Source organism: Oncorhynchus keta, chromosome 17 (genome assembly GCF_023373465.1).
Source record: "Oncorhynchus keta strain PuntledgeMale-10-30-2019 chromosome 17, Oket_V2, whole genome shotgun sequence".
NCBI lineage: Eukaryota > Metazoa > Chordata > Actinopteri > Salmoniformes > Salmonidae > Oncorhynchus > Oncorhynchus keta.
In genome coordinates, this window is record NC_068437.1 from 7,031,951 (window position 1) to 7,047,869 (window position 15,919).

The 15,919-nt window shown below is 44.3% G+C and overlaps 1 protein-coding gene across 1 annotated transcript in view; it reads left to right on the forward strand.

Moving 5' to 3' along the window:
- The first annotated feature begins 2,602 nt into the window (after positions 1–2,602).
- cspg4 (chondroitin sulfate proteoglycan 4) overlaps positions 2,603–15,919 on the forward strand; it is a 111,387-nt gene continuing 98,070 nt past the window's right edge. Inside the window, exon 1 of the mRNA XM_035790469.2 lies at positions 2,603–2,813. Coding sequence (XP_035646362.1) covers positions 2,741–2,813 — 73 coding nt within the window. The 5' untranslated portion in view covers positions 2,603–2,740. The remainder of the gene's footprint in view (positions 2,814–15,919) is intronic.

Consider the following 15,919-nt stretch of genomic DNA (forward strand, 5'->3'; position numbering starts at 1 on the left):
TTGTGCGCTTTGGCTAGGTGCTTGGGCCCAAAAAGTGGTCCAGTAGCAACAAGAAATTCAATGGCAGAACTCAAATTCTTTGAAAATGCAAGAAGTGACATCATCATTTCCACTTATTCCATGTGAGCATGTCTGCTGATACCGTTCAGCTAGTTTTTTAACCCTTCTCAGATAATTTAGTTAATAAGTCCATTAGACATGTTGTGGCTCAGTCAGTATGGCATAGCACTTGCAAAGCCAGAATCATAGGTTTGATTCCTGCTGGGGCCACCCATATGAAAAATGTATACACGCATGACTTTAAAAAGCGTCTGCTAAATGGCAAATATTATAAACTGGGTGGTTCGAACCCTGAATACTAATACTAATTGGCTTACAGCCGTGGTATCGCAGATCCATCGCAGATCCATTTTTCATTTTCCATTTGTTATGTCTTGTTTTCCAAAAACACCTGGTTTTCATTCCCTCATCATGTGTTGTGTATTTAACCCTCTGTTCCCCCCATGTCTTTGTGCGGAATTGTTTGTTGTAAGTGCTTGTGCACATTGTTGTCTGGTGCGCAACGGGTTTTGTACCCATACGTTGTTATTCTGGATGCCGGTGGTTTTGGATATTAAACTGCTCCGGTTGTTACCCAGTTTTGCTCTCCTGCGTCTGACTTCTCTGCCACCAGTTACTTACCCCTTACAGCACTTGCTAAAAAGTTCCAGAAAGTTAAGCCAACAACCACCCAAACTGAAATTGGATGCGTTGTAAACGCAGGTCCAACAAGAGAAAAACGTAGTTAGTTAGTAAGCTAGTATTGATTTATTTTTTTAGCATCTGATGTGGTGAGTGATGAACATGTGGTGAGTGATGAACATCCAGCCTACAGAGGTTAAGTTATATAAGAAACCAAATGGCAAATTGAATAATTAAATTCAATAACCTCTGTTATTGAGTTTACAGAAAAATGTCTGGGTATGAGACATAGACACACAACAACAAACTGTTTGTTGTGAATCTGTTTTATAAACCGCCACACAATTGACTCACCACACATCATGTGAAGTGGTTTGAAGCCGTCCTGACTGTGAGGTGAACCTCATTTGAATGAATGTATGTGGCTCTGTGCCCTCCCATGCTGAGAGAACCCACTCATATCTGTGAGTGGCATCCCTCCAGGCAAATTACCAAGCCCAGGGGAACGAGCCTCTGTGTCTTGGGACCATGTGGCGTGCTATGATTCATAAAGACATTATTGATGCAGCACAAGCTTCTGTGAAATTATCAAGGGAGCCGAGTCAAAAAGATTAGTCTCGTAAGTGGTGTCACTAAAGTCACGTAAAATACTGTTCATGAATAAGACCCATTGACCCATTCCTTTAATTTCTATACACAGTAAAAACATCTCCTATGGAGTCAAATTCAACACTATTTTGAGGTTCATATGGTTCCTCTCCCATTTTGAGGTAAAACTACTCTGGTCATGGTGTTTATATTTTTGGAGTTAAAACGACACTAAATGGAGTGAGTTGATTAAACTCCCTTGCCATTTTCGGTGTTGTTTTTCATTAACAATCAACTGTCAGAGTAAACAATTTCTCTGTCGATTTACCTCCTTTGAGTTATGAAGGTGTAAAGTCTCATTTTCATATTTCTAAAAGTGCCACATTGCAGTGGCTTGCAATGTGTAATCCAATCTCTGTTGGAAAATAACTAGCAGTAGGAACATCACCGATTTGTATATCAGAATGCCTGCCAAAGTAGGGGAGATAGAGTGTAGTTGGAGACCACTTTGTACAGTAGTTCCTTATGTAAACTGGAACAACCGTCTCAGTAATGGATGCAATAAATCCAACCACTTACAGATTGGATTCGTTTTTAAAATGTTTTACTTACATTTGTGAAGCATAACATAAAAACCATCAATGCGAAATCATAAATAATTTAAACAAATTCTTTAACAAATATACCTACAACTGAGAATGCTGGGAAAGATGACAATGACGCCCCTCCCAAATATGTAGATATTCCATAGATTTAACTCCATGTCTCTGGTAGAGCTAAAAGTACTCAGTGATCAGCACCAAATCCAGAGAGTGTATCACTCTGTTAAGATAACTCCAGTTGAGGTAAGATAACGCCAGTAAAGTCCATTTAAACCTAAAATGTTAACACTGTTTTTAACTCTCCTTGATTTACTGTGTTCTCTTTTCAGAAGTGATTCCATTGAATTCAAGTGTAGGATTTGTATGTGAATACCATTATTACTACCAAGTAGTAACAGAGACACTGCCTCCAGACTTAAGAGACAAAAGCAACAGAGAGTGAAACAACCTTGATTTTCATCTTTAATTAAAAGCAAAAGGTTTATCCCTGCAGCACCAGCCTGCAGTCTCTAAAGGCCATTCCAATTACTGGCAGAAGACATAAAGAGCCCTTCAACTTTGAGTGGCCAGACTCAGTAATTTGAGAGAGAGGGAGCGAGGGGGGGAGAAAGGGGCGAGGGGAGAGTTGTGTACTTTTTTCCACCAGGGGCGGCGTGGCTCTCTCTGGGAGTGTGCTAGGCAAAGGGCTGAAGGGAGGAGTAGGCAGGGCTCTTGTGGCTTTTTGGGGGGTTGCAAGAAGGAGGGCGTTTACTTCGGGGGCCCAACCCCTTCCATAGAGTAGAGATGCAGAAGCAACTCGGCTCCCAAAATTAACTGGAAGACAGTTCCCTTTGAATGGAGAGTGAGTTGCAGAGGACTACACCGGCAATATGAGAGCCCTGCGTTTGGTCCTGCTGAGTGCCTTCTTGCCCCTGCTCTGTCTGCCCAGCCCCAGCCATGGAGGTAAGTGCAACAAGCCAAATTAGTTCGTCAAGCTATTAGTCTCCCAGCTGACCTGTTATGTCAGAAAGTCACAGCTGTAGCTATGGGGGTCATTCAAGTCAACTCTCACTTTCAGGGGCTTCTCTCCTATACATATCAATCATAATCACTTGAGTTTCAGGGTTGAAGTTGCCTCTAATCCCTGACTTCAGCTAATCGATCCTTCGCCCTCCTCACTTTTAGGAGGTAAAAAATAAAAACTGACATCGGACCCGGGCATAGGGGTAACTTCATCCCACACCATTAGATATCGATCAGTCAGGTTTCTTTCAAACACATTTTACTGCTGTTTTACATGAAATTACATACACCTGGAAAGATCTGCTGTAGGTGTTGTGCAGTGCTATAGGTCTCAGACAGCAGATGTTGAAGTTTATGTGTAATGCTTGCTCAGGAACAGTTTTGTGGGAGCAGTGTGTTGGTAGAGGGTACAGTCAGTCGTTAGATAGCTAACTTTAAAGGGAGGTGAGTTTGAGGTCCCCTCCTCAAGCTCTGAACAGCTCTTTCAGAAGCAGCCCAGGGCCAGGGTAGGCAAGGTTTGATTTCACCCATCCAGGGAAATTAGCTTTAGGGGGTGGAGTGTCAAGAAAGAGCTGGCTTCCTCTCTCCCTCCCTTCTCCTTTCTCTCTCCCTTCTCCTCCCTTGGCCCCACAGTTCTGAGATAGATTGAATCAGGAGCAGCAGCACCTCACAGTGCAGTTCCCCGCCACGAGGAGTTTTGGAAGTGTTTGTGGTTGGGGGAAGGCAAATCTGGTGTTCGCCCTGAATCTGGTGAGGGAATGAAACGATGCCTTTCAAAAGCTCACTGGATCCTACAGAAATCTGTACACATGGCAATTTGGCAGGAGTATCCCCGGCCCCATTGCACAGATGTTTAGTTTATTGTTTGTGCCAGGCTCTTAGATCTTTCAAATCACATTGGACATTTTACTCCAGTTAAACTCCAATGGGAAAACAGTGACGAGCCCCAGTCTGGGGTTGGGAATGGCACTTGGTCTGAGTGGAAAACTGCTTGTTAAGTCTAGTTTAGGGAATCATTTCAACCTTCAAAGCCTGTGTAGTGAATGTCATCTGTAGCACTGTAATGGGATGTTATCAGGTGATAGCATTGATATCAGTTGGCACCACAGTCTGTAGTGTTAAACTGCTGACCCGATAGCGCTAATGCTGAACAGATGTTCCAGAGTCTGCGCCTCCCCCCCCCTTCCCTGTCACCCTCACCCGTCCAACCACAAGCTGTCAGGAACACCTCACAAACTACCTGGAATGTGCATCTCTGACCTCACCTCCTCTGTGTTTGCATCTTGTTCCTGTGTCACGGGGTGCCACATTGCTCGCAGCTGGAACTGGACGAACTTGTACGTCATTGTACGACAGCAGAATGCTATAGAAAAGTCACTCTAATGATTTCTCTGGTCTGTGGAGCTGTTGCTAAATGACTCGGGTTCATAAACCTAATTCTCCTTAACTGCTACGTTAATTATTCTGACCTGCAACAAAAAGTCTAATCTGACAAAAGCTCGATCCTTTCCAGTCAAAACTACTACATCTCATTCTCTACCTCTGTGTATTTTGTGGCTATGGTAACAGAGCTAAACAAATATGGATTTTGACGCTGGGCTTCTTGGAGCTTCTATACAAGGAGCCCATGTGTTCTGTGTGAGTTGCCAGAAGGGTAAACTGCACAGACTACAAGTGTCTGCACATTAGATTAATGAATCCAATACTTGTTTAAGGGAATTGACGAGATTAGTCGTTGGTGACTGGAGCTCTCTGACTAATGCAGCCAGCAACCCTGAATTCACCCCCCACTTTAAACAGTTTACTAACTAAAATGTTATGATACATTGTAAATGCACATTATGTAGATGCAACATACTGGGCATGCAAATCCGACAGTGTATAAATACGGCGCAAATCACACAGGACTTATATTTTGGCCCTTTGGACATCATCATGGAATAGGATGGCAACAATGTACAGTGCCTTGCAAAAGTAATCATCCCCCTTGGCGTTTTTTCCTATTTTGTTGCATTACAACCTGTCATTTAAATGGATTTTGATTTTTATTTCATGTAATGGAAATACACAAAATAGTCCAAATTGGTGAAATTAAATTGAATAAATAATTCAAATAAATAAAACATGGAAAAGTGGTGCGTGCGTATGTATTCAGCCCCTTTGCTATGAAGCCCCTAAATAAGATCTGGTGCAACCAATCACCTTCAGAAGTCACATAATTAGTTCAATTAAGTCCTCCTATGTGCAATCCAAGTGTCACATGATCTGTCACATGATCTCAGTATATATACACCTGTTCTGAAAGGCACCAGAGTCTGCAACACCACTAGCTAGGGGCACCACCAAGCAAGCAGCACCATGAAGACCAAGGAGCTCTCCAAACAGGTCAGAGACAAAGTTGTGGAGAAGTATAGATCAGGGTTGGGTTATAAAAATATATCAGTAACTTTGAAAATCCGAATGACCACCATTAAATCTATTATTAAAAAATGTAAAGAATTTGGCACCACAACAAAACCTGCCAAGAGAGGGCCACCCACCAAAACTCACGGACCAGGAAAGGAGAGCATTAATCAGAGAGGCAACAAAGAGTCCAAAGATAACCCCGAAGGAGCTGCAAAGCTCCACAGCGGAGAATGGAGTATCTGTCTGTAGGACCACTTTAAGCCCTTACACTCCACAGAGCTGGGCTTCACGGAAGAGTGGCCAGAAAAAAAGCCATTGCTTAAGGAAAAAAATAAGCAAACACGTTTGGTGTTTGCCAAAAGGCATGTGGGAGACTCCCAAAATATATGTAAGAATGTACTCTGGTCAGATCAGACTAAAATTGAGCTTTTTGTCCATCAAGGTAAATTCTATGTCTAGCGCAAACCCAACACCCCTCATGGGGATGTTTTTCATCGGCAGGGACTGGGAAACTGGTCAGAATTGAAGGAATGATGGATGGCGCAAAATACAGGGAAATTCTTGAGAGAAACCTGTTTGTCTTCCAGAAATTTGAGACTGGGACAGAGATTCACCTTCCAGCATGACAATGACCCTAAGCATATTGCTAAAGCAAAACTCGCGTTATTTAAGGGGAAACATTTAAATGTTTTGGAATGGCCTAGTCAAAGCCCAGACCTCAATACAATTGAGAATCTGTGGTGTGACTTAAAGATTGCTGTACACCAGCAGAATCCATCCAACTTGAAATAGCTGGAGCAGTTTTGCCTTGAAGAAGGTGCAAAAATCCCAGTGGCGAGATGTGCCAAGCTTATAGAGACATACCCCAAGAGACTTGCAGCTGTAATTCCTGCAAAAGGTGGCTTTAACAAGGTATTGACTTTGTGGGGAGAATAGTTATGTACGCTCAAGTTTTCAGGGTTTGTTTTGTCTTATTTTGCATCTTCAAAGTGGTAGGCATGTTGTGTAAATCAAATGATACAAACCTCCAACAAATCCATTTTAATTCCAGGTTGTAAGGCAAGAAAATATGAAAAGGGGGGTGAATACTTTCACAAGCCATTGTACATGTAATTATGTAGTATAGACATCCATATACAGACATCAATGTTAGAGACGTGGTTTCGCATTCCACTTAATCACAAAGGTTGAAACCCAAATGGCAACCTATTCCCTATGAACAAAAGTATAGACGCATCATACAACAATTTTAAATATTTTACTGAGTTACGGTTCCCATAAGGAAATCAGTCAATGGAAATAAATTAATTAGGCCATAATCTATGGATTTCACATGACTGGGAGTACAGATATGCATCTGTTGGTGACAGATACCTTTAAAAAAAAATGTAGGGCAGTGGATCAGAAAACCGGTCAGTATCTGATGTGACCACCACTTGCCTCATGCAGCGCGACACATCTCCTTCGCATAGAGTTGATCAGGCTGTTGATTGTGGCCCGTGGAATGTTGTCCCACTCCTCTTCAATGGCTGTGCGAATTTGCTGGATATTGGCGGGAACAGGAACATGCTGTCTTACACAGCAACCCAAACGTGTTCAATGGGTGACGTGTCTGGTGAGTATGCAGGCAATGGATGAACTTGTACATTTTCAGCTTTCAGGAATTGTGTACAGATCCTTGCGACATGGGGCCTTGCATTATTATGCTGAAACATGAGGTGATGGTGGCGGGGGAATGGTACAAACATTGGGCCTCAGGATCTCGTCACGGTATCTTTGTGCATTCAAATTGCCATAGATAAAATGCAATTGTGTACGTTATCTGTAGCTTATGCCTGCCCATATCATAACCCCACCGCCACCACGAGGCATTCTGTTCACAACGTTGACATCGGCATACCGCTCACCCACACAACGCCATCTGCCCAGTACAGTTAAACACAAGATTCTTCCGTGAAGAGCACACTTTTCCAGCGTGCCAGTGACCACCGAAGGTAAGCATTTTCCCACTGAAGTCAGTTACGACGCTAAACTGCAGTCAAGTCAAGACCCTGGTTAGCACACAGATGAGCTTCCCTGAAACGGTTTCTGACAGTTTGTGCAGAAATACTTCGGTTGTGCAAACCCACAGTTTCATCAGCTGTCCTGGTGACTGGTCTCCGACAATCCCGAAGGTGAAAAAATCGGAGGTCGAGGTCCTGGGCTGGAGTGGTTACACGTGGTCTGTAGTTGTGGGGCCGGATGAACGTGCTGTCAAGTTTTCTAAAACGGCATTACAGGTGACATATGTTAGTGCAAATAACATAACATTTTCTGGCAACAGCTCTGGTGGACTTTCCTGCATCAGCATGCCAGTTGCACGCTTCCTCAAAACCTGAGACATCTGTGGCGTTGTGTCATGTGAAAAACTGCTCATTTTAGAATGGCCATTTATTTTACAAGGTGCACCTGTGTAATGATCATGCTGTTTAGTCAGCTTCTTGATATGCCACCTGTCAGGTGGATGGATTACCTTGGCAAAGGAAAAATGCTCACTAACAGGGATGTAAACCATTTTGGCAAACATGCTTTTTGTGTATGGAACATTTCTGAGATCTTTTATTTCAGCTCATGAAACATGGAACCAACACTTTACAGGTTGCGCTTATCATTTTGTTCAGTGTAATTCACTTGTTTTGGGCCCATGGGGTGACAGTCGTGATAAGATCAACCTCTTACATTAGTTCTTGATCTTCGCTATGTCTGCTATAGGCTGTATACCCAAACTTCCTGATATTGTACATCTGCTGTAGGCGGTATACCCAAACTTCCTGACATTGTTTAATGAATGGTATGTGCACTGAGCATTGTTATTTGCATTGGATAAGTGCCCTCCACTGGCTAAGACTAGTACTGCTACTACTACAATCTGAATCAGCCCCAAAGGACACATCATTTTATTACAAGCTTTTTCTTGATACTAGGGGCGTAGGCACGACTGGGTCTGGGTGGGTGCAGGCACAGGTGTAGGGGATCCAGGCCCACCAAATAGGCTTGAGGAAAAAAATGCTTTTACTCGTCAATGTTCCAAATGGGACGTTATTTGTCTTTACTTGACTTGCATTGTACTTGACTTGGGCAGGACCTCAACGGAACTGAGTACCGGCACCATTTCTTCTGCTTGAGTTCCTGCACCTCCTATAGAATACTAGTTCAAAAGTATTGAGAAGTTCCTGCAACTAAATATAAATGGTACCGGCACTCGAAATGAGTACTGGCACCTATTTCAGTCCAAGTCAAGCACTGGTCTAAACATGCATACACCATCAGATAGAATTCATAGCAAGCAGTAGGGAGGGGGTGGGAAAATGAAAGGAATATACGAAAGGGATAATGACAATAATAATAATAATAATAATACAATAATAATAATATATGGTATTTGGCAGATGCCTTTCAGAACACTAAAGGACATCTTACATAAAATCTGGTGCTTTACATAAAATCAATTTCAGTTAGCCCTATGTAATGAATATGAATTATTCTTTATTTACAAGGGGGAAAACTATCAAAACAAATTGTAAAAAAAAATCAGCTCCTGAGTGGCACAGCGGTCTAAGGCACTGCATATCAGTACAAGAGGTGTCACTACAGTCCCTGGTTTGAATCTAGGCTGTATCATATACGGCCGTGATTGGGAGTCCCATAGGGCGGCACCCAATTGGCCCAGCGTCGTCCAGGTTTAGCCGGGCTAGGCCGTCATTGTAAATAAGAATTTGTTTTTAACTGACTTGCCTAGTTAAATACAGGTTAAACTGATGAATTTCCAAATAATATGTGGGCTCTGGCACGTGTCACTTTGCGCTGATACCATTTTCCAGAAAACAGCAGCTATCACTGTGTTGACTCTCTAGCCATCTTGGCTAGCAAAAACCAAGTAACTGTGATGTTGGAGCATTTGCCAAGTTATTTGATATCAGTGATTTTGCCATGAAGGGCTTCCATACATTCAGAGACAATGATCAGCGCTACGAACATTTTTATTCAACATTCTTAGAAATCACGAAACACGCTTCTCCACTTCGACACACGCTCGAGCCCTCCCTCCGCTGAGACATGACATGAAATAAAAAAGTTATTTAAATGTATGCTCTGTTGTGCCTTGCAAGTAATAGGATACAACAACCGGCCCTTTACCAGTGTAATCATAGGGCCTAGCTTGAGACTCGAGTTTTGAAATATAAGGGACTCTACATTATTATGAAAGTAGGCAAATGCATGGGGAATTGAATTGAATTGGAAATAGAACTTTGTCCTGTGCTTCTCCGCCAATGCACTTTAGTTAGGCCCTATAGGCTATTTGATCATTTAACTGATATCACACAATGCATTGTAGGCACACTTGATCTCCCGCGCCCACAGAGAGTAGCATTCTACTTGCATTGTGACTCATAAAGTGATCTTGACTAAGAAAAGGTTGTGGACCACTGTTCTGGTCTATATAGGCCACAGCCTATTATGAGGTGCATTAGCATACTGTTTAGCAGAAATGTTTGCTGTGATGGTGTCTCACGCAAACCTGATCTAATTCGATTGGCCAACATGCTAGTGATTAACACTAGAAAAGCCTGGCCTCGTTGGATCCCTTCGGGCCAATGACGTGTCTTTTGAAAGTCAAGTCTTCAACACATTTCATATATACTATCGGAAGAATAATCATTTGGTTGTGTTTATGAGGGTGTTTGGTAATGTTATACAAAATATAATGGATTTCAAAGACCACAATAGAATTCATTTGTTTATGTAACTGTAGGCTACATGTACAAAATAAAAAAACACAAAAAAACAAACAATTCAAGTGTTAAAATCCATTAAATAGACACCATCACAAAGAACAGAAATTATTCATTAGTTAAGGGCAGTTCTTAAGGAATTAATTTCATGAAAAAAAAGTATTTCAAAAGAACAGAATGGCATATTGTCTGTTTAAATATATTACTGTGCTTTGAGTGTTGCAAGTGCACGTGGGAGCTCAGGGGGTCATTTTTAAGAGTTTAGTAAGGATAGGTGATTTGGAAACTGCAGAATCGTCTCTTTCTGATACTATATAGACGCCAACATCACAAAACAAATAAAAACAATAGGATCGCAGGGCTTTATCGTTGTTGTTTTTTACGACCGGTTGGTGACCACTGGTTTAGGTGTAGTTTTGATGGGTCATCATCAGTTGCACAGGCCTGGCAGGGAAAAAAAATAGCATGTCCTCTTAAAACTGCTTATAACACAAATTCTGTTTGTGATATTAAGAGTCTAACACAATAGTGTGTTATATAGACTTATTTAGAAAAAGTCAAAGATGGGGGGACATAACTTAACTTTGTTGTTTTAGTCTAACTATAGGTCTATGGTTTACCAGGGAACCGGGCCTGGCTCTCTCTATGGTTTATTATATGTAGGTCTGTGTGAGTCGCATGTTAAATGCAAAAGTCATGGATTTACGTAGGCCATCACATGTGTGGGGTATAGTATACAGTAAAGCATAGGGTAAGCTATACTTTTATGATAATTTAATGTTGATTTAAGTTCCCAAGTTTTGGACCACATACTTTTTTGCTGGCTCTGCCATCAACGGATTTCTGCCTACGCCACCGTTTGAAATCATATGGAAATAAGAGGATGCCATAACATTGCAGAGCATGGGAAAGAAAATCAATGTTGACAGTGTTCTAATGAAGGTAAAGCTCCCTCCTCTTCCTGTCTGCTTTTTATCCTGGCAGCTTAAGACAGCAGGTTTCACTATTCGAGTGAGTTCTGTGTTATTAATGACCTTTCTGCCTGTGGCCGGGGGCAAAATCCATTGTGAGAATCCACATTTCTTAATTTGGACATTCCCTATGCCTTCTCCCGCTCTTCCCCCACCAGGCGGAATAAGTGTACGTTTATAACCCTAGTAAAACTTACCATATGATAGGGCTTTCCATCTCTGCTTGTACTTATTCCCGCCTGAGATATGGCTTTTTCTTTGCAACTCTGCCTAGAAGGCCAGCATCCCGAAGTCATCTCTTCACTGTTGACGTTGAGACGGGTGTTTTGCAGGTACTATTTAATGAAGCTGCCAGCTGAGGACTTGTGAGGCGTCTGTTTCTCAAACTAGAAAGTGCATTTGTAAAGATACCCAAGTCAAAGCCAGTGTTTCTGTCCCCGAAAAGTGCAATCGTTACATTTTCTCCCTCAAGGTAGTAGGAAAAACAAGTGTAACCCAAAGTTAAACAGCACCGCCCAGCATATTTATTGTTGATAAGAACTGTTGGGGAATTTAATGCCGTGGATTTCATGATCAGACCAGCGTGACCAACTGGGTTTGAATAGACTGTGTTAGCCCGATCAGCTAAGGTCAAGGCATTACATTTCCCCTTTGGCGACCAATGAAGTACTGGAGAAGATCTTATCATATCTGGTTTTGAAGAAGTCTGTGTTAGCCCATCGAGCTGAAGAGTAGGCATGAGATCAGGGAGCTAACCAATGTTTTCAGTTCTCAGGTGAAGTTATCATTTTAAAACATTCATTTTCTGATAAAAACAGTATCTGATTTGCCCAATAGGCAGTACAATTCTGCTTCTCTAAGCTAATGTAACAGTGTAAATAAGTTGTTCAATTCCTGCATAAAATGGGTAATACAGACAGGAAGTCTCTCCAGTGCCTTGACCAGCACAACCGGGGTTACCTCTACCCGTCCCGTCCGGAGCCAATCCCAGTGGGATGCCTCTCTCCCTTCCCAGGGAGTATGATGGGACGGCAGCACAGTGCCAGGGGTTCCTTTTACAACTTGACCTCTACCTGGCCACCTTTCACCCAGCTCTCTTGGGAAGGGAGAGAGTGTCCGCCCTCGTCTCATGCCTCTCGGGGAGAGGTCTGGAGTGGGCAAACGCCGTGTGGGGAGAAAGAGACGCGGCATTGGACCACTTCGAGGGGTTCACCCGCCGCTTCCGGGCTGTCTTCAACCATCCGCCCGACGGTAGAGAGGCTGGGGAATGGCTCTTCTATTTGAGGCAGGGGACGAGGAGCACCCAGGAGTTCACCCTGGAATTCTGGACCTTGGCTGCCGGAGCAGGCTGGAACGACAGGGCCCCCATCGACCACTACCGATGCAGCCTGCGTGAGGACGTCCGACGTGAGCTGGCCTCTACGGTAAAGGATGTGCAGCGATTGCTAGGGTTTGCCAATTACTACCGGAGATTTATCCTAGGTTTTGGCCAGGTGGCTGCTCCCATTACCTCACTGCTGAAGGCGGGGTCCTGTATGGTTGTAGTGGTCGGCTGAGGCGGACAGAGCTTTTGGGCACCTGAGAGCTCTGTTTACCTCGGCTCCCATGCTGGACCATCCGGATCCCTCTTTGGCATTCATAGTGGAGGTGGACGCGTCCGAGGCTATAGGAGCCGTGCTCTCAAAACGCTCGGGTACGCCACCGAAACTGTGCTTTCTTCTCGAAGAAGCTCATCCGGCGGAGCGTAACTATGATGTGGGGGACCGGGTGCTGTTGGCTGTGGATAAAGCATTGAAGGCGTGGAGACATTGGCTTGAGGGGGCTAAACACCCGTTCCTCATCTGGACTGACAATCGCAACCTGGAGTACATCCGGCAGTGAGGAGACTGAATCCTCGTCAGGCAAGGTGGGCCATGTTCTTTACCCGTTTTTTGTTTACCCTGTCCTACAGACCAGGTTCCCAGAATGTGAAGGCAGACGCACTGTCCTGGCTGTATGACACAGAGGAGTGGACTCCCATACTCCCGGCCTCCTGCCTGGTTGCGCCGGCCATGTGTGAGCTGGACGTGGACATTGAGCAGGCATTGCGTACAGAGCCCGCTCCCCTCCAGTGTCCCATCGGACGTATGTACATATGTACGTTCCGTCTGCTGTCTGTGACCACATCATCCTCCTCTGGTCATCCGGGGATCAGTCGGATGGTGCGCTCTCTGACTAGGAAGTACTGGTGGCCCACCTTGGCAAAGGACGTGAGGGTTTATGTTTCGTCCTGCTCGGTGTGTGCCCAGTATAAGGCTCCGAGACACCTGCCCAGAGGTAAGCTACATCCCTTACCCGTTCCACAACGACCTTGGTCACACCTGTCGGTGGATTTTCTAAACAATCTTCCTCTTTCACAGGGAAACACTACGATCCTGGTCATTTCTCTAAGTCCTGTCGTCTCCTCCCTCTCCCCGGTCTTCCTACGGCCCTACAGACTGCAGAAGCCCTCTTTACTCACGTCTTCCGGGCACTACGGGGTGCCTGAGGATAGAGTGTCTGATCAGGGCCCCCAGTTCACAGCGAGAGTCTGGAGGGGTTCATGGAACGTCTCGATCAGCCTCACCTCGGGTTTTCACCCCGAGAGTAACGGGCAGGTAGAGTCAACCAGGACGTGGGCAGGTTTCTGCGGTCCTATTGCAAGGACTGGCCGGGGGAGTGGGCGGCGTTCGTGCCCTGGGCCGAGATGGCGCAGAATTCGCTTCGCCACTCCTCCACTAACCTCTCCCCCTTTCAGTGTGTATTGGGGTACTAGCCGGTTCTGGTGCCGTGGCATCAGCGTCAGATCGAGGCTTCTGTGGTGGACGACTGGTTCAGGCACGCGGAGGAGACATGGGAGGCCGCCCATGTTCACCTCCAGCGAGCCGCACTGCGTCAAAAGACCAGCGAGGACCATTACCGCAGTGAGGCCCCGGTGTTCGCACCAGGGAACCGGGCCTGGCTCTCAACCTAAAACCTGCCCCTCCGCCTGCCCTGCCGGAAGCTGGGTCCGTGGTTTGTGGGGACATTCAAAGTCCTGAGGAGGGTGAACGAGGTGTGTTACAGGTTACAACTTCCCTCTGATTACCGTATTAACCCCTCGTTCCATGTGTCTCTCCTCAGGCCGGTGGTGGCTGGTCCGCTCCAGGAATCTGAGGTGCAGGAGGTTCCTCTGGCCCCTCTGGACTTCGAGGGGGTCCGTTCGTTCCATCCTGGATTCGAGGCGTTGGGCGGGGGGCTTTCAGTACCTTGTGGAGTGAGAGGGGTACGGTCTGGAGGAGAGGTGCTGGGTCCCGGTGGCGGATGTTTTGGACTCTGAACTGCTGCGGGAGTTTCACCGTCGCCGGCCTGTTCGCCCTGCGCCTCTCACTTCGGGTCGTCCCCGAGGCCAGTGTCTGGCGCACCGCTGGAGCTGCGGGGGGGTACTGTGACGATTTCCGCCAAAATCAACTCCTCTCCTTGTTCTGGCGGCGCTCGGCGATCGACGTCACCGGCTTTCTAGCCATCGACGCTCTATTTTTCATATTTCCATTTGCCTTGTTCCATACACACCTGGTTTTCATTCCCTAATCGCACTGCATGTATTTAGTCATCTGTTCCCCTCCATGTCTTTGTGTGAAATTTATGTTACCCATGTTACGTGGGTATTGTTACGCGTCATACTTTTTGTCTATTGTTCTGTTTTTGGGCACATTTATGTATTTTCGTGCTTTCGTTGGACCGGAATAACAAGTAAACCTATTCACTACACTCTGCTCTCCTGCACCTGACTTTGCCACCAGTACACACAACTTAACACAGTTACTTTTTTGTTGTATCGTCATTAACGCATTATACATTATGTACATTTTTACTCCAAGACGTTGGCAATTTGAAAAACAGAAAAATTTGATTGTGCATTGAACCATGATGTACGCTGTAGTTTCAAAACTCTGTGGATAGGGCTAAAACAATGACGCAATATCTGAATTTCGACATCTTTATGCACCTTCTCCATTGTTGTAGTTGAGTTGAGAGTGTCCTGGGAGTAAAACTGTCATTAAGTTGTCATAAAATGTAAGTTTTGTATCGTGCATTAGCAATTTATGTTATCAGCAACTACCATTGTTTAGTTGGCTTCAAATAAGCCACTCCTTACATGTCTATTTCTGAATCTAAGAATATCGTTTCCATGTGGGTTTTATGCTAGCGAAGGTTGCCCTTTTTAGGAGTGCTGATCATATCTATTTTATAACTGAACATTCATCTATACTGTGTCCCATCATTGCAGGTAATTTATTGTTGACGATTGTACAAAGTATAAATGTTTTTATAAGCTCATGAGCACCAGCTAGCTTGCTAGCGTGGTTGTTAGAAATATGTGGTGCATTCTATTTCTTCGCCACTAATGTGACATCGAGTCACTTTTCAGGTACATTTGACATGTTTTGATGATAGTAGTTTATTGTAATGTTGTAGACATGAAACTATGTATTTGTATTATTAGAAATAGGAAGAAATAATAATAAGTATCTACTATACAATCACCAGGACCTTTTATAGACATTCAGATTGTCTTTTTGTTAGTATATTATACAGCAGATCTATGGAGAAGTGTTGTTGGAGTGCTATTAATATGCCTTTGATGACTGAACATTCATCTATGCTGTGTCCTATCAGCTTGGTAATAAATAAACTATCCATCCACTACTCCATTGTGTGCTGACTCACTGACGAGGGATGGGACCGAGAGTTCACACTGAGAAAATACAATTTTCATATAATCAAATCAAATTGTATTTGTCACATGCGCCGAATACAACGGGTGTGTAGAACTTACAGGGAAATGCTTACTTACAAGCCCTTAACCAACAATGCAGTTTTAAGAAGAAAAAACGTG